The sequence below is a fragment of the Patella vulgata genome, chromosome 8 (assembly GCF_932274485.2).
Source record: "Patella vulgata chromosome 8, xgPatVulg1.2, whole genome shotgun sequence".
Lineage (NCBI taxonomy): Eukaryota > Metazoa > Mollusca > Gastropoda > Patellidae > Patella > Patella vulgata.
The window spans coordinates 17,806,794-17,827,380 of record NC_065886.2 but is presented as its reverse complement, the minus strand read 5'-3'; the positions used below and the strand labels follow the sequence as shown (position 1 = coordinate 17,827,380).

General features: G+C 33.6%; 1 protein-coding gene across 2 annotated transcripts; it reads right to left on the bottom strand.

The window, feature by feature from the left end:
- Positions 1–19,499, bottom strand: LOC126830832 (brain tumor protein). 2 transcript variants are annotated; one of them, XM_050561262.2, is made up of 12 exons: positions 19,375–19,499; positions 12,682–13,155; positions 12,256–12,366; positions 11,446–11,706; positions 10,719–11,030; positions 10,154–10,511; positions 7,149–7,472; positions 6,855–6,939; positions 6,194–6,354; positions 5,212–5,400; positions 4,843–4,994; positions 1–4,608 (listed from the first exon to the last, which is right to left on the bottom strand). In XM_050561262.2, exons 2-12 carry the CDS (start codon positions 13,141–13,143, stop codon positions 4,300–4,302), a joined length of 2,724 nt encoding a protein of 907 aa, XP_050417219.1. In that variant the 5' UTR covers positions 13,144–13,155; positions 19,375–19,499; the 3' UTR covers positions 1–4,299. The 2 variants fall into 2 exon arrangements, with proteins under 2 accessions (XP_050417219.1, XP_050417220.1); XM_050561263.2 differs by lacking the exon at positions 19,375–19,499 and adding an exon at positions 18,989–19,040.
- Between the last annotated feature and the right edge of the window lie 1,088 nt (positions 19,500–20,587).

Genomic DNA, 20,587 nt, shown 5'->3' with positions numbered 1-20,587 from the left:
TTTGTTTGAAAGAACACCTTTAATCCACTTGCATACATTTTCCTTCACATAAACATATAAGAAATCGCAGATGACTCCTCCAAAAATAGTAATATGTATATATATGAATACTTGTGTATATTTTTTTGCTACTCCTTAAGATTGGCATTGGCTACAATAAAATGTTAGTAAATGCATTCAGTTTTCAGTAGAATGGGTTAAAATAAAACTCAATTTCATCGTTACTGTTTTGCTCCTTTTAGTAGGTGTAATTAATCCAACAATTGAGAATTATCAATAATGGAGGTAGATTAAGAGAGACTTAAAACATTGTATCACTTCTTTATAATAAAATAGGTTGTCGAAACAGAGATCAATAAATGATTTGGGAGTTTTTTTTAATATTACATTCAGAAATCAAATTACATTCAATCTCGTTGTCTTACGTCACTACATGTTTATCCGAAATAGAATGTGAATATGCAAGACTAAGTGCACGGTTTGCGTTGACTCGGGAAAGACGTTTTTTTTTTAGCTCTTGTTCAAATTGATCAATAATTATTAAGTTTATCAAGTTTTTCGAAAAAACAATTTTTTATATTAAAATAACATCTTTAATTGTATTTATCAAATATTTTTTCAGACTCCTTTAGAACTGTGTGCTATAAATGGTCCGCAGTCCTACACAGTGACATGCAAAATATCTCTAGAAGAAATACTTAAAAACATTAAATTTGAACAATATGGATAGTTATTATGACCTCTATAGTGTCCAGTCTGCGAATCAAAAAATAAACATCATACAACCCAATTTGCGCGTAGATTTATAAATAATTAGCTGCAACCATCTACCAGTTTTCTTTTCAATTGTTGCATAATTTCAAATGAACATCTGATTTTTCAAATTTCTTTTTGAATGGGTTATTTGATCACTATGATTATTACACATAATAATACCCACTCTACTGACAACCTGCAGATTGAACAGCCTAGTATCAAATGATATGATATCAAGTAAAATAATATCACAGTTTGGCATCTGAAAAAAAGTTGAGATCAGAAAGATAATAAAATAGAAGTATTCGCTTTATCTTAAAATTCCTAGTTTCAGAAACCATTCTATATTGGTAAAGTTAATAACAATGGTTAATAATAATAATATAATAGCACTAGTATTCGTAAATTTCTGGGAATAACATAAAGCCTTTAAATAAATATATCAATCTTTAAAAAAATAAGTAAACATCAAGGAGAGAAATCATAACAATAATACTGTTTAGTAATATAAAAGACAAATATTTTTTTTTGATAGAATTGAAAATGCAATTATTGCTGTAAATTTTCCAGTAAATTATTTTCAACTGTTAAAATGTTATGTACTTTGATTATAGTAAATTTATTCTCCGCTAAATTATATTGTGTTTTTGATAAATTATATTTTCCATTGGATAAATTGTATATTTTTTTTTGTTACTTCAACATAAAATTATGTTCTCATATGGAAGACAGTAAAACAAACATTTGAATGAAATGTCATTAATAAATAAGCACTATGCTAGGATTAATTGGTTTCAAATTGTGGCAAAATGTGTAATAGGTCAAAAGATCAAATTTGCCAACCACAGTAGTATTCAGTATAAATTTGCATATTATGAGCATAAAAAATATGTATCACAATACATAAATATAAAGATATAAAATAGTATAATAATCCATTCTATAAACCAATTAAAATTAGAAACTGAATCATAAGACCAGTTTTAAGTCATAGATGTAAAAAGTGGATAACTTTGCCAATCTTAAGGAGTGGAATATATGTCAAATCAGTGTATAAAATAAGTCGGAACATTGATTCAACACATTTCAGTAATAATTGTATATTCAATGCAAATGTGATTTTTAACATTTCAACGAAAAACTAAGGAATGGCAAAAAATAAAAAATAGAAAGCACATGCTTTGCTCTTTTTTCTTTTTTAAATGTTATAACAAATTTTAATATTATTAAACTGTAACTTTTAACAAGAAAAAAAAATTCTCAACATTTCAAAAATAAAAGTCAAAATTAACTGTTAATGGAAAGGAAATAAAGAATCTCATCAAGTCCTCAGTTTTTTGCTAAAGATATAAACTGCTTTAGAAGGAAGTTCCCAACCCAAGATAATATAACTGGAATAAGACGGTTATAAAGTGGCTAATTAATTTATAACATTGCTGATCATATTTAATCAAATAATAGTAGTAAATGAGGGTTGAAATAAATCAAAAGGAAAAAAAAAAATATTAGCTAAATATATATATATATAAAGGAAAAATAACATTGCAAAACATCAAATTAAATATATATATATAATTGTATATGAAAAGTAATTAAGAGTAAAGAATTTCAAAAATAATACATAATAATACCAAGTAAAAAGAAAGGTCGGCTAAGAGGCCTTGTTAAACTGTTAATAATAATAAACTATATTTTCAACTTGGCTAAATACTGGAAGCAAAGGGTATTTTTCCCCTCTGTAAGTTGTTATAAACTAAGGACCTAAAGTGACAAAACATCACAAACTAAGCCAATTAAAAACAACTACAAATAATAAAGAGAGAAATATTAAACTAAAAGCTGATTAAAGATGGATAAATTATATAAACCGAAAAGATGGAAAAAAAGAAATCCCTGTCTCGATATACACTTAATATAGAATAAAATTGATGCATATCTTCTGGTTATACTTGTAACAAACATAGTTTGTATTCTTGGTGATTAAGTGAAGAATATAAGCTATGTCTATAGGCGCATCATCATTACCCTTTGTTTATGCTCATTTCTTGGAAGCTAGCCTCCCCCATGCTTTATACATTATACTCAGATTTGTAAAAGGGAAGAAGAGATATGATATAAGAATTTAACAGAATCAAAATTTTAAACATCAAATGCAAAATGTTCAAAACTAGGAGGAATTTAAGAGGAAAAATATTAATAAAAACCATCAAAAAATCAAAACTTTTTTTTTGGGGGGGGGGGGGTGTTAAGGGGAAGGGGACATTATATATATTATATAGTTATATTATGATTTAAATTCAAACTGGAATAATTGAAAGAACATGAACACCATTAAACATTTTAACTAATAATGAAAAAGCTCGTTGTGAAATTTAAAACCCAGACAATCATAATAGGAAAAGTCCAAAAAAATCTGAAATCGCAGGTTAAACACGAAGAGAGAACATGCTCAAAAGGGAGCAACATTCTCAAAAAATCGCAAACTGCAGTCCAAAAATTAGTTTGATAAAATATATTTCTGGAATACCTTTGAAAAACCAAATATTCACATGTGTTATCAATCGCCCTAAGGTTTAATAATGATATAATTATATGGCAAAAACCAATATGAAAAATTAACACGAAAACAATTAACAATATATATATATATATATACTTTTGATTAGATACATATGCTAATATAAGTATGGTGGGTAAAATCTATGTAATGGTCTTGTATACAAAAATCGGCATGAGCAATTTTAGCATCTACATGTATGTATATAATATATATATATATATAACTTGGTTTACAATTTAAAAAAATGTAAATATCTAACATAACATGTAATATTAACATCTTAAAAAAATATCAATCTATCAATTTGTAAAGCTTCTTACACTATGAACACCAAACAAAATAAAATAAATCAATATTTTAAATTAATAATCAAAAAAATAATTAGTTAATTAATAAATGAAAAAAAAAAATCCTTAATTTCTTTTATTGGTTAAAAAAAAATTTGTTAAAAAAAAAAAATTGGGAAAATAATTAATAATCCCATTAAGGCACGAACAGGACAAAAAAAAAAGAAGTCATGTCTTGACTGAGTATATATGACTAGAAAATAAGCAATTTGCATATTATAATTGTATTTGTATATGACAAAATAGATGTATAAGGGCAAAACGAGACCAAGATTACAATTTTAACAATTGCTACCATGTCTCATCTAAACAGAAAAAAACATGGCAAAATATATTATTTTTTAAAATGTGACTAATACTATTGATTGCTTACCACTATATAATTCTTTTTTTTTCTTTTTTTTATATAAATTATTCAAAAAATTAATACAATATAAATCATCCATTTCAGGAATATAATTTTGGACTGCTACACAAAAAAACATAAAACAAAAACTGTAAATATAAACTAAATATAAGATGGGTGTTAGTGATAAAGATTTCTATAACCCCAATCAGATAACATAGTAAATATAGATATAATATATTTATTTATATATATATATATAGTATATATAATATAAATTGGCACATTGTTTAAGTAATATATAAAGTATTTAAAACCAGCACATGATGATTATTCTTGGCAAGTGTGACAACATAGCCCTCTGATGTGATCTTCAAACCACAACATCTACTAACTTTAACATAAGGACATTGAAATTCACCAATTAGTGAGCCATCTCTCTGAAATACGCCAACATGGAAACGATTTCCGTGGCTATCTCCAATCAAAACATCTCCTGCATCACTGATATCTATGCCATTTGGGTAGTTGGTAATGTTTTCACAACCAATCCTTCGCAGAAACTGCCCCTCTTCGCTAAAGACAACAACGCAATGTCCCTGAAAAATAATTACCAATTTTCAAATTAATTCTTTTGTGCCGTCAAATAGAGAATAATATTTGTCACTGCACAACTGACCAGTGCAATCACTTTGATTTGAATTTAACTGTACTTAACCACTAAAAGCCATTTTGAGATAATTGATATCTGACATACTAAAGGGGAGAATTTTGCCTGAACAGCAACATGTCATCCCTAATGTTTTCTATCTAACCATGACTATTAGTCCTACCTTAAAGTCACAAACAAAATATTCTGTGCCGCTGACAGCTATGTCTGATGGTTCTCTCATATAGTCACTACAATCAAACCATTTAATAAGGTCACCTGATTCTCCAATACAAAATACTGTTGGTGATACACTATCAACAGCCACAATATTACCTACAAAACATCACAATATAAGTTCAAAATTCAATTAGCTACTCCTATGCAAATCTCTGTATTTAATAATTACTGCAATTCAATTCAATCAACCACACATGTAAACACCACACACCCAATTCTAAAATGATATGACTTTTTTTTTGGGGGGGGGGGGGGGGGGGGGGTTGGTTACATATCAATTACATAAGTACTCTAGAGTATAAAGTTTTCCTACCTTGGGAAGTAATAGCTAATCCTGCTACAATATCAATATATCGTATAGCTATCTTCTTTACGAAATGACCATTTCTAGTAAATATCTGCATTCGAGATCTTTCATTACCGCGATCACATACAACATATTTACCAGATGACCTCATCACAGCTATTTTACGTGGATACCATAGCTGACCTTCTTCACGACCTAAAATAAACAGTGCCTGGTATGAATTGTTGATAAAACCTGAGACATTAATTAAATTATAAAAACAGCAGTTAGGATCATGTCTTTTATATGCTAGAGTAAGAGAGGGGGTTTAACATCCACTTGACACAAACTAGGTCCTTTAGGGACTAGCATATCGTTCAATAATTCGTTGCGCATAGGTCTTTAGCAGTGGGAGGAAACCAGAGTTCCTTGAGAAAGCATACAAGGTTGGACAGACGAACCTACTCCTTGTCACGTACAATCAGGGAATTGATACCATGCCACTTGACTCAATGACACACCTTATGATTCAACACGCACTTTCAACCTATCAGCCACCCTTTTTATATTCTAGCAACATATTGATAAAAATGTTCTGTATTTCTGCAGCAGTCAGGCTAACGATGACAGGCATATGCTATGAAGTGTACTATAAGGGTTCTTTTACATGCACACCAACATGTACATGAGAACTTGATTTTCCGTACCATCCAAATAACTAGACGATGTTCCTTGCCAGGCCTCCACTGACAAGGCGAAACCCTGTGTGAAATCCTGAGCAACTTTCTTGACCAAAACTGGGAGTGAAATAGACCAGGCCTTGAGTTCAAAGTATTCTCAAGACTTCAGAATTTACTCAAAATTTTTCGCCTTATTTTAACTAAACTATAGCCCTTTGTCAAACTCTTGACTCATGTCTGGAAATACTTTGCAAACGTAGAGCCTGGTTAACAAACAAGCACCTTACTGAGCCAGGACATGTTCAAAGAATATTTTATTAAATATTTACCTGGAATACCAAACTGGTATTTAAAATCTCCAGTCTTATCAAATACTTGTATTCTATGATTGTTGGTATCAGCTACAATAATATCTTCTTCAATACCCAGGCAAAATCCATGTGGTGAGTTAAACTGGCCCTTACCTGGACCTAGTTGACCAAATTTACACCTGTAAATAACATTCATCAAAATTATAACAAATCTAATTATCTGACAAGTTACCCCAACCGAAACTAATTATCTGAGACTGATAAGTCACCCAAACTGGAACTAATTATCTGACAAGTTACACTAACTGAAACTAATTATCTGACAAGTTACCCCAACTGAAACTAATTATCTGCAACATTATATCATGCACCATATAAATCATATCAATAGAATAGACTAAATCTTATTTTTAGGACGGCCTCAGAGTAAGCACTTATATAGAGCTGTTAATGAAAGCTTAATTCAGTTAATGTCTTCAGATTGAGACATAAATGACATAATATTATTCTGTACGGGCAAAGAGCAAACCACACCAAACTGTTGTCACATATCTGTGTAATTTAACTTTTTGTAAACTGACCTATTTTGAAGATTACAATTAATTTCTATATTTTGAACACGTTTGTCCGTTAATAAAACGGTTACTTTAACCTGTATTTAAATGGTGTGATAAATTACCTTATCTGCATGGAGCTCATCTGATCTCCACGTCTAATAGGCGGGTATGTGAAGGTATTACCAATAGTCGGGGTTGTGATACCAGCTGAAAAATAGAATGAGACTTTTTTATCTGATCAACTTCAATGATTGCAAAGATTTTAGTTTCCTGAATGACCAGGAAGAAAAAGCCAAGGGTCAGATACTTGAAGAAAAAGTTAATATGAAAATTTTGAATAGCAGTTTCCTATCAAAATCTGTTACCTTGTATTTTGTCTTTATATAAAACAATTAACAGGCTTATTAGTTACCTACCTATATCTCTGGAACCACCAGCTGCACCGGTGATCATATTGTCCATTCCTGGTCCACCACCACTCACGCTTATACTTCTCATATTATCAATAATTTTACTGAATGATGTGGTATGTGGGTTAAATAAGCTTGCCAAATTATCTAAGTTTGTGTTTTCAGCTCGTTCAGCTATTGATGGTAAACTAGCCATACTGGTGGGAGACATCTCATTGTGTGAAAGAGGTGTTTGTGTTCTACTACTACCATCAGATGATGTGGAACCAGTATTAGTGTTCATTCCACCAGATAGACCTGATAACATGTGGCCACCCAATGATACTTGGCCTAAATTTAAACAAAAAATTAATGAAAATATAATGGCGTCACAAAGTAACAGCATAAGACCTACATGTAGAGTCACCACATAGCAAATGAAAGAAGTGTCATTTTCAGTATTCCGAAAATATGAAATTTTCTACAGCTTCGCCGACAAGATATTCTCAATTTTCTTCAAATATTTGGGAGGATACAAAGCAGGAACAAGCCAACAGTGAGGCTGATGTCCCCCGCCGAAATAGGAAAATAATTAGAGGACACATATAAATTTATCACAAATTATCTTTTACAAAGTATTGAACAATCAAACAGTATATCTTTACTTATAGTCTAAGCAAACAATGTTTTTGATGGAATAATTATAGCATATTAAGGGGAAAACATGCTCTATGCCTACAGATCTAGAGTTTGGTTGTATCAACGGGTCTATTTTCCATCTTGCTGCAAGTTGTGCAAAGTTCACTGTTTTCTTTCTGTCATTAAATGTCAATTCATTATTGCATACTACATATTTAATTAATTTATAAGTTTCTTTTTCAATTTGTTTTTTCCATTTATTTGTTTATTTACCTTGCCTATATTCATTGTATTGGATTGTATTGGAATTGCTCAATTGATGCTTTTATCAATACCTGGTTATAATATTATGACATGTAATGTGGCAAGTTGAGTCGGGACATGTAGGCTATAAGGTAACCTAAATGTATACATAAGTGGATTTCGTTTCATTTTTTTCGAAAATATTGTACAGATAAAAGAGGAGGAATTACAGGGGTAATACATTGGAAAGCTTCTTCAAGAACTAAAGCATAAACTATATAAACGAGCTTATAAAAAGGAAAAGTTTGTATAAAGACGTTTCGTTTGCACAACTGGGTGATGATAAATCACGTTTTGTCTTTCTAGCAGACGACACCGTTTTACGGCGAAAGCACGCGCTCTATTTGTGACGCTTAATTTATTTTATTATTCACTCGACGTCATCACTTAGTAGACTTACTATTTTTAATATGTTGTCTTCGGTATAAAGCTGTTTATGCACAAAACCAAATACTATGACATAGAATATTTTGTTTCATGGTTTATCGGCATTCTATTTGTCACTCATTCTATCGCTATTTATAGAATAGGCTACCTTTGTTACACAACTACGGTACCAATTGTATCTATTAATAAACTGCTCCCACTCCCAGGCTACAATTTGTACATGCTGTGTCTGCTAACAGGTATTTCCTAGATATCAACGGTCAAATTTCCCCGAATATTATTTTACATTTCTGTGATATGTGAAAAGGTTTGTTAAAATTAAATATTGAATACGATTTTATTGGAATGTACGATTTATGGGGAAGAAAAGATTTTACAACAGTGGAACGATATCGTAACCGAACAAAGCACGTGGTTTATTTAATGAGCCATTGATTGGCATTGTAATTGAATAGCGGTAAACGTGCGATATAAGCAAACTGACATGAACTCGCGATTTGTATTTTTCACAGATTATAATTTTTAAGAAGTAAACGAGAAAATATTTGTTACATTAAAGGTCTGTTGTAATATGCCAAGTCCGTGATTTTTCACAATCACAAACAATTACCCCTCCGATAATAATTGAAATTGTCGTGTCTAGACGAGTAGTTCAGTATTATTCAAAAATAAAGAAAACGAAATTCTTGGTGTAAATCATGTTGACCAAGTGTTGAAAAACTGATGCATATTTCTTTTTTTATTCAGGTAAAAAAAAAGTATGGCAAGCAACAGAGACACACACTCAGAACAGACTCCTCTCGTCAGCCCTGTCTCAATACCAGATGAACTTGAAATCGACCAATCAAATTGCGTATCGCTCTGCTTACCCTGAGCAGAAAATGCTCATTATCAAACTTAGTCAAGGTATTACTGTAATGAAACTATACACCAAGTTTCATCAATCTCACTTAATTAGAACTAAAGTTATCGTGTCCCAAAGCATCAACCAATCAAATTGCTTATCTCTGCTTACCCTAAGCGGAAAATGCTCATCTTCGAACTCCATCAAGGCATTGACCTAATCAACACATACACCAAGTTTGAACATTCTAGCTCAATTAGGAAGAGAGTTATCGTGCCCCAAAGTATCAACCAATCAAATTGCTTATCTCTGCTTACCCTAAGCGGAAAATGCTCATCTTCGAACTCCATCAAGGCATTGACCTAATAAACACATACACCAAGTTTGAACATTCTAGCTCAATTAAAAGTTATCGTGTCCCAAAGCATCAACCAATCAAATTGCTTATCTCTGCTTACCCTAAGCGGAAAATGCTCATCTTCGAACTCCATCAAGGCATTGACCTAATCAACACATACACCAAGTTTGAACATTCTAGCCCAATTAGGAAGAGAGTTATCGTGTCCCAAAGCATCAACCAATCAAATTGCTTATCTCTGCTTACCCTAAGCGGAAAATGCTCATCTTCGAACTCCATCAAGGCATTGACCTAATAAACACATACACCAAGTTTGAACATTCTAGCTCAATTAGGAAGAGAGTTATTGTGTCCCAAAAAGTGTGACGGACAGACAGACGGACAGAAAGACAGACGGACGAACCCATTTTAATAGTCCCCTGCTTTCTTCGAAAGGCGGGGGACAATAACTTATGGTTATTTTATCGAGGACTACAAAAAAGTATCAAATATGAAACTTACCAAGGCTTGCCATAGCTGCAATGTTGATCATGGTAGCACTATTATTACTATTAGTGCTGGCAGCATCTCCTACAGATATCCCACTGTCTGACATTGCTGGACTGTGTGAGTTACGTGATAAGCTGGGATCATGCATTGGATGTGACGGTCCAGTTAAATGGCTGGGAATATTGGCTATCAACGAGGAAAGACTCTGAAGGTTGCCACTCAATGAGACAGGGGGCAATGAGGCCATATTGGACATAAACCCATTGGAAGATGAAGGCATCATGTTAACGTCTTGATTCAACACACCATGTGGTAGGTTAAAACCTTCATTCTCAAACGATGAGTGGAGCGGTGACAACTGATTTTCACGCTGGAAGAAAAATTAGAATCATGTATTGAAAACAAATCAGATCACAAGAAATAAATTAATAATTCATATAGCAAATCATGCAGTAATATCTTCATAATAGAAAAGTTATTTCATTTCAATTTTATAAACAAAAAAAGCAGAAAACCACAATCAACAAAAGGATTAAGAACTTATTTGTTGCCTATTATAAGTAAAATGAAACATTACCTTTGGTTCATCTCGTCCAAAGCTACCAAAATGGTCCTCGACCATTTTTTCAAAGACAGCTGGGTCGGACTTAAATTCAATATTCAAATCAGTTTCTACAGCTGGTGTGTTGTTAATTAAGGACATCAACTGAGTTGAAATAATACGTTTTAAAACAGCAATTTGTAAGGAACTGCCATTTTTCAGTATGTGTTCGGTAAATTTACAGCTGTCCTCTATCTTATCCATCATGTTGTTAACACTGTGACATAATCCCATTAACTCTAATTCATGGTGAGAATGGATTTCATCTAATTCATTAAGAAGTGCAGTCTGTAATACAAATTTTAATACATGTATAAAATATGAAAAGAAACTAAATAAATTTTACAAATGAATACTTTGTAATTATTTCAAGTTCTAACTAGACTCAATCCTACTTGGGATATTTTGAGGATTCTAAAAGAAGAATATTTTTTTTTAATATTGGAAATAGTTAAAATTCATTAGGCTCTTTGTCTTGTGAACTTAAATTTGTGTGTATCCACAATCAATTGAGGGCACCAGGAAGAGGTACAGGCGTATGGGAATGACAACCATCAAATATTATATTTCTAAAAAGTAGGCGTCATTTTATTTCTTTCATAGAAACAATAATCATAGAAGAGTGAAATTATTACGGATAAAAATGCAGAAAGGTCATAATAACAAACAATTGATTTAACGTGGTCTAAATAGCAATAATTACCTTTCTTTTTTCGAGGATAGCTTTATAGCTTTGGAATGTTTCTTCAATGAGACTCTTGGCATCCTCTTGTTGACTTTGCAGTTCAGAGAGGGCGCCCTCAGCTCTAGATGCAGCTGATCTACACGGTTCAAGTTTACTTTGACATTCTGTTACTAGGTTCTCCAAGTCCTTCTTTTGGTCATCTTCGACATCAGCCAGTTTCTCATAGTTGTGATCTGGCATTCTGTGATCATTGACCATACATTCACTACAGATAGGAATCTGTAAATAAAATAACAGTGAAGATGTTAGTTTGGCTTAATAGAAAACCGTCACTACCACGCTTTGATTTTTTAGAAATGGCATCCATCATTCTAAGCATTTTTGACCACTGAAGAACCACCTCACTCAGGATATTGATTAAATGATCAACAGTATTCTTACTATGTTTTGGGGATGAAATTGAACTTTTAAGCATTAAAACTAAACAATAATCAATCTAATGTCAAAACATTTGTTATGTTGCATGTACACACACAGTAACTTCACCCACATGCTCTACCATTTATTACTCACAACTTAACAAGTCTTGAATAAAAAGCCCTCCTGGGAAACACGCTAGAATTAAACAATTCAAGTTTTCTATGCAAAATATGTCAATTCAAAAACTCTACTTTTACAAGTGGGAAACGAATTCAAAATTCAAAAATTCTTGATAATGCCTGAAACCCCAATGATGGAATTATTTGTCTTTGTTGAAAATTCTCCAACAACCATCCCTAAGAAAGGATTTCATTCTTTTATAAATTGTGAATCTGTACAGGCACTCACCTCACATGTGTGACAAAAATACTTCAAGTTTTCTGAAGAGTGAACAGAGCAGAATATTGGCTTGTGTATAGAAAGTCCATCACTACTCTTTAATTCATCAAAGGACAACACCTGAAAAATAGATAGAATTCACATTACATTTAAATTGTTATACGTCCACAGTAGCAAGCTAACCACATCGGTAGTTGCTTTGTGAATCTCAAGACATAACCAAGGGCAATAATAATCACCTGGTATACGAATATGTAATATGGTCTTGTAGCTACTTTCAAGAGCTTAATCTGCAACATTTTATTAAATCATTAAAGTCATGTTTATTCTGTTCATTGAACTGATCATTCTATTCAACAGAAAAGCTTTTTATTTTTAAAAGTCAAGCAGCCTTGACAACTTATTGTTCATGTAGATGACTTAAATAATAGTTACCTTATGATTTTCAAAACAGCGCATAAATTTATGTGCCGTTACACAATTAGGGCAGAGAAAGTTAGCACAATCACTACACCTAGCTACAGCCTTTTCCTTAGCTTTACAACTGGTGCAGACAATTTGCATACTCTCTACCCCGGACATATCCAACATGTCGGACAGCACATGTTCCGTCTGTAAATCCTGAACCCCTTTCATTGGAACCTGGGTGTCCTGCTCGCATACTGTACATTTCACCTTCAACGGTTTCACACCTTCAATAGCCTTTTCTTCCAACTGATTTTCTAGACATGCTTCACAAAACACATGAAGGCATGCAAGAATTTTAGGTTGGGTTAGCTTCTTGGTGCATATTGGACATTGCTGTTGCTCATTTACCAATGTTGGGGAGGAAGATGGGGACTCCTCAAGTTCCAGATCAAGATCGAGGTCAAGGTTAGTTTCTTCTTTGGTTGCCATTTCTCAGTTAACCTGGATAATAAATAAAATAGATAAATTAAATACCTTTCTTTGTACAGTATTAAAATGTGCAGAACAACAATTTTATTCTATAATCATCTAACAATTGCTGAAAACCGAAATTCTGTTTTATAGCACTAATTTATCTTCAACAGGTCTCTTCATTCAGACTAACATCAGAGATTATACGTGCAGACATAATTTATTCCTTATATTTTCATCCACAATTATCATACCTGTACAAGGTACATAAAATATAGTCCTCATTGTTTTATTGATTATAGTCATGATGACATGAGTATGTACAAGTTCAAAACTCTAACTTAAACTGGTTAATTTCTAAACTGTATTAGACAATAATCCCTCATATCACATAACAATCTCCTATAGCATATAATTATAATAGACCTGCATGAGCTCTTGTTCTAAAAATAATTAAGTACCATTAAGCTTTATTAATATATAATAATATCTGCTTAAACTAATCCAGTAATCCTTTCTTTTGTCTACTTTTATGTTATGTTTATACAGGGATCACGATGGCTAAGTGGGTAAGACGCTGGCTCGCTAGTATGGAGGTCGGGTGTTCGATCCCTGCATTGGCTGAGAAAGTTCATCCAGATTTTCCAGTGTGGTTCCCCCTTGTCAGTGATGCAGGACGGAGGGCCTGACAAGGACAGTTGTCTAGTCGTTCGGATGGGACGAAAAACCGAGGTCGCGTGTATACATTGGAATGCACGTAAAAGATCCCTTGACAGTTGGAATTCGATATAAGAGTAGGCTGTAGTGCCACTGTCCGGGCAAAATTTCCCTCATAGCACACTGTATGGCATATGCCCGTCTTCATTAGCCCAGTTCGGAGCAGAACAGTAGGATGTTAAACCCCTTTTCATTTCATTATATTTATACAATTAATTGATGGGCTTTGCCATTTGTAGCATACAAGTAAGTGTCTTAAATACAGGATATCGGATTTACAGACTAACTCTCCACTTTATTAAGCAGTGAACAGAACTAAAGATAAATCCAATACCACACAGATTCTGTAAACTTAAATAATAACTACATGCATCAAACTGACACAATCGAGATTCCTTACAAAGAGAGATGGGGTTTAATGTCCACTCAACACAAACCAGGTCAGGACAGTCATCAAGGGTTGTCACATGTTTTTTCTTTTGTCAGTAAGGGGAATGTTAAACACATAAAATCTTATTACAAGTAATAACCCATTAAGTAATTATAAGAAATCATTAGTATTTGTTTCGATTATTTGTCTCATGACCTTGAACAATTTATATTAACTTTTGCCTCTAGAGCATCCACAAAATTTTTCAAAGTGATCAAGGGTCGTAACTCTGGCAGTAATTATCGAAAATTGTTGAAAATGACTAGCATCCTTTGCCTCATGACCTTAAACACTGTATAAATTTAAAGACAATGGGATATTATCTTTAGCCTCTAGAGCTGAAAAGTCAATCAGGTTTTACATGTAAGTTTAGCCACTAGAGCTTCTACAAGATTTTTCAGAGGTCACAGGCCATAACTCTGGCAGTAATTATCAGGAATAGTTGAAAATCAATGGGCTTCATCGTTTCACAACATTTAACGGTGTGAATAAATTTGAAGTCAATAGGATATCAACTTTAGCCTCTAGAGCAGTGATTCTCAACCAGTGTGATGCAAGATCTTCACAAGTGTGCCGCGAAATTTTGAAAATGTAAATGATAGGTTGCCAGGCAACTAAACATATGCCCACAATGAAACATTTATAATACACTTAAATGTGATTAAGAGTAACAACTTATTAAGTAATTATCAGAAAACCATTAGAATTTGTTTGTTTTTATAAAGTTCTGCCCCATGCTAACGTTTAGTATACAAAACTTTTAATATTATGGATTTAGCTGTTCAAGTCATAAAAATTCATTGAAAATCAATATACTTGTTCGTCTCAAAGTCTTAAACTCTGTGTATCAATCTGAAGTCAATCGGATGATAACTTTAGCCTTTAGAGCTTCCACAAGATTTTTCAAAGTGATCAAGGGCCATAACTCTGGCAGTAATTATTGTAAATCGTTGAAAATCAATATGCTTCTTTATCTCATGTCCTTAAACAATGTGTATAAATCTAAAGTCAATTGGATATTAACTTTGGCCTCTAGAGCTTCCACAAGATTTTTAAAGTGATCAAGGGCCATAACTCTGGCAGTAATTATCGAAAATCGCTGAACACTGACCTTAAACACTGTGTATAAATTTAAAGTCAATCGGATATTAACTTTAGCCTCTAGAGCGTCCACAATTTTTCAAAGTGATCAAGGGTCCTAACTCTGGCAGTAATTATCTGAAATCGCTGAAAATCTATAGACTTCTTCGTCTCATGAGATTAAACACTGTATAAATTTAAAGTCAATCGGATATTAACTTTAGCCTCTAGATTGTCCACAAGCAATTGTGGACGCCGGCCCGAGGGACGGACGGGGGCAATGACAATATACGACCCCATTTCAATGTGGGCGTATAAAAACCATGTGATCACAATTCACTGGTGTCTACTGATAAGTTCATAGCTGTGTTTTTCTTTGTTTAGTTTGAATCATTCTATGTATCTATGACTTACCATGTTTTTATTTTGCGAAATTCAAATATTTTTCACATATATTTAGCCAGGTGTGCCACTATTTTTTCATGTGTTCCAAGGTATGCCGTTGGCAAAACAAAGTTGAGAACCATTGCTCTAGAGCCTCCACATGATATTTCAAAATAATTCTGGCAGTAATTATTGGAATTTTTTGAAAATGACTAGGATCCTTCAACACTGTATAAAATTTAAAGTCAATCAGATATCAACTTTCCCCTCCAGGGCATCTACAAGATACATGTATCTTAAAGTGATCAAGGGCCATTAACTATGGTAGTAATTATCAGAAATCGTTGAAAATCAATAGGATTCTTCGTCTCATGATCTTAAACACTGTGTCTAAATTGGATATTAACTTCAGCCAGATTTTTCAAAGTGATCAAGGGCCACTACTCTGGCAGTAATTATCGGAAAAAGGATTCTTCATCCCATGACCTCAAATACTTTGTATAAATTTAAAGTCATTCGGATATTAACCATAGCCTCTAGAGCGTGCACAAGATTTTAAAGTGATCAAGGACCATAACTCTGGCAGTAGTAATTATCAGAAATCGCCGAAAAAAATAGACTTGTCTCATGACATGAAACACTATAAATTTAAAGTCAATCAGATATTAACTTTAGCCTCTAGAGCGTCGACAAGATTTTTTCAAAGTGATCAAGGGCCATTACTCTGGCTCTAATTATCGCAAACCGTTCAAAATCAATAGGCTTCTTCGCCTTATGACCTTAAATACTGTGTATAAATTTAGTCAATCGGATATTAACTGTAGCCTCTAGAGCGTCCACAAGCTATTGTGCACGACTGATCGTCGGACTGGGGCAACGACCATATGTCACATTTCAATGTGGGTGTATAAAAATTTACATGTACCTGTGCTTACATGTATGTAATGATTGTAACATAGCTGTAGGATGTAGATAAGGTTATAATTGAAGAGCCATCCAAGTACTTACACACTCAGTGAAGAATAGTGAAACACTGGTTGACAATCTAAAATATTTCATTTTCCCTTGGTTGTTTACAAATGAGCCAGTGGCTCAGTGAATGGTGGTGAATCAAAAGCCGGGAGGTCCTGACTACAATCCCCATATTTATTAGATTGTCAGTTTTAGATTCAACTGGCTATTTTATTAACTACCCGTATGCAGTAAAGGAGTAGCATTCAAGTGGATGTCTTAAGAAATATAGCATGATGGAACAGGTAGCACGTCATGTCGGTCCCGCGTCATTTCGGACTCAACACAGACAACCTTTCGGACTTACTTGACAACTTTTTTGACTCTGTCTGGTGATGTTTCAGACTCGGATGAATAATTAAAAGACTGTTGAAAATTTGTGTGATATATTTGTAACAGCTGGGGTTTTTTTTTCATTTTATGTGAGGCTGTCATTTGTTGTGTTTTATTTAATTGATCAGCGATTCATGAGACCGGTGATAAAAAAGATAATAATGCTTGTTCTATTTTGTTTTGTTTCATTGGCGAGTATTGAACTTGACATTAATTTATAAAATATTGTTGAAAATTTGTGTATATTTAGTAATATTGCTAATGTTTTTATAATTGTGAAAGCCTAAATGTCTTTTACACGAGTCGGAATAATCGAATCAACACACGGACGATTGACAACTCGCATTTTTCCTCGTAAACTAAAGAACTGTAAGGTTTCTTTGCACATACTACAATAACATAGGGATTATTGGTTAATCAGCTTTAATTATCCCACTTTGATCGTTGCCATTTATAATATTTTCCAAAAAGAGTTTTCTTTGTAGGCACTAATTTATCGATTGGTACTGCTATCTATGGCAAGCTTGTCGACGAATGCATGTCAATGTGTAGCCTACAGATTATCGTTAACAATTTCTAGGGGCTTGTAGAAACAGTGCATGTCGAGTAAATATTTACTTTTGTTTTTTGTGTAGGTCATTCTGAAATAAATTCTACAGCATATTCTTTTTTTTTTTCAAAATAAATTACTTTTACAGGAAAAAAATGATAATGAACTGTAAGTGCAACTAAATTAAAGTTATATCGTTTCATAAACATTCAACATTGAAAATTTTGCAGTTCCTTGAGAGATCTCTTCAGTGCAAAGATCCACGATTCCACGTGCTGTACTTGATTGCGAGCGGTAAATTTTACCTGCATGTTTATTTTATATAAAATAGCTTTTGGCTCTATACATTTTATTATCAATTAAGGATTGAGATTATTTTCAACATGGGTCCGAAATGCTACGAGTCGGAAATGATGCGGGACCAAAATGACATGTAATCGATGTAACATAGCTGAGAAGGAATCAAGGTAGGTTTGTTGTATATCAAACACAGTTCTATAACTATCAATTAAGGTTTGAGATTATTTTCAACATAGGACACCTAAGTCACACCTTATTACTCAAATTAGCCTCGTTGGTACAGAAAATACAGGATGCTTAAAACTCCAACTCATTATTATATACAATTTGGGAAAGTCATACTTCAGACATGATGCTGGCAGCTTTACCAGACTTGATGTGCGAGTTGGTATTTTACTGTAGTTTACAGTCTTACAATTTTCATCTCTCAATGCCTTGACTCAGCCCATTGGAAATTTTCCTGATCAATAATTTGCCATGTACTCATCTTATTTTTACTACATATCCTGGTAGGACCTACTAAGTAGTTGCCTACTTATACATCTATTTATAATTATTATTATATTTTTGACTGTAGGTCACCACAAAACAGGATCTATATAAAAGTATGACTAAGGAATTTAGGCCAGTAAGGAAGTAAATGATTACTTTCATACCAAACCATGTCCTTGAACTACATGGAATATACATTTGAGACCTACAAATTTATGTCAATTTATGACCAGTAAATCAGTTAATACTGTTAATTAGAACTCCTCTTTTATTGCAACATCACACTATATTTGCCAGGTCTCTGCATTGAATGTCTGCCTGGAAGCACTAACTGTAAATACATCATATGTATCCTTGCATACAAACCACTTCCTCCTCCCAAATGACAACAGCGAACAGGTTGTTTCAAGATGCAGAGCTAGTGTAGTCTGAATGGTGAATATTTCACGCCTAGCTAGCCCTCATTTAGCATTCTACTCTGGAGTGAGCAGTACCGTAAAGTGAAGAAAAGCAATAAGAATTTTGCACAAAAAAATATCGACCAGAAACGGCTAAAACATACATACATTTCAGCTGTGAACTCTGAGTATTCTGCACGCCATGTTAGTAGTGGTTACTGCGAAGAGATAAAAATTCCACCACTTGCGCGCGCATAACCTTGATAAATGAATCCGCCCACGAAACCCGTTATCTATGATTTTTATTTCAATAAAATAATCTATTTCTTGCAATCGTTTTGTAAAAAAAAAAATAACCGAAAAGTCTACATTAGCTTCATGTATGATGGCCATATAACATCAAATGCGTCTCAGTTAAACCCGATTTTTTGCAGACAGACGTCACGATTGTCGTGTCTGCTCGACTGATACTCAAAAAGGTCAACGAAAAAACAGTGGTCGTTCGATAGAAAAATGGAAATAAACCGCATTTTATGCTACTATATTATACTTACATGGAATGCATATAAAGCTTCTTGTTTAAAGCCCTTATAAATGTTATATTTACGGGAACTTTAGCTTGTTTGTTGCATCAAGTAAGCTGCTTCCCGCCATCTTTGGATCGATAAGTTTACTAAAGTTGTTCATGCGCACATCAGCACGTGGCGGGAAAGGGGAACAACCGCATCACAGAAAACCGAAGTGACACTTACTCAAGATTAATTAGAATTATCTATAAAAACTGATTTTTAACTGAACATATCTTTCTTCATCTTATGACCAGAAAATGGAATTATAGACTAAATAATTAGTATAGACCACAAGTTTTGTATACAAGGAATTTCGATGATATCAGTTCACTTAGACAATACAGCTAGTACTTACACAGTTCAACAATAGCCTATTTTTGGACAGCTTTATTTAAAACAAGCTACCCGACTCAAGACACTCAAGAATAGCCTACTTTAAACACATTGAACCACGGATCGCGAAGTCCCGGGTTCGATTAAGTGTTAACCGGAAACGTTATGTACGGAATTTTGTGGAGGACGGGGCCTGGCCGTATGGCAAGGAATAACATCTAGAGTAATCCGGATGGTATGATAGCCTATCCGAGGTCCCGTGTATGCTGGCGTGAACGTAAAAGAACCCTAGACAGTTCTGATTTGTTGAAGCTGTAGACCTGAGCAGTTTCGACACTGTCCTGGCTAAATTTGCCTCATAGTACACTGCATGCGTATAGAGCCTATCATGTCCATTTTCATTAGCCCTGGTATTTCATTCAGTTTCGCCAAAAGCATCCCTTTTATTCAATCTGTGGAACTCCATATAATGTTTTTATTAAGACGCTGGCTTGCTAGCCTGGAGGTCGGGTGTTCGATCCCTGCATTGGCCGAGAAAGTTCATCCAGATTTTCCCGCGTGCCCCCCTTGTCAGTGATGCAGGACGGAGGGCCTGACAAGGACAGTTGTCTAATCGTTCGGATGGGACGAAACATCGATGTCCCGAGTATAGATTGACGTTCACGTAAAAGATCCCATGGCAGTTGGAATTCGATATAAGAGTAGGCCGTAGCACCGCTGCCCGGGAAAAATTTCCCTCATAGCACACTGTATGGCTTTTGCCCGTCTTCATTAGCCCAGTTCGGAGCAGAACAGTAGGACGTTAAACCCCATTTCATTTCATTTTCTTAGACCACCTAAATTCTTACAAACAATCTAATATTTT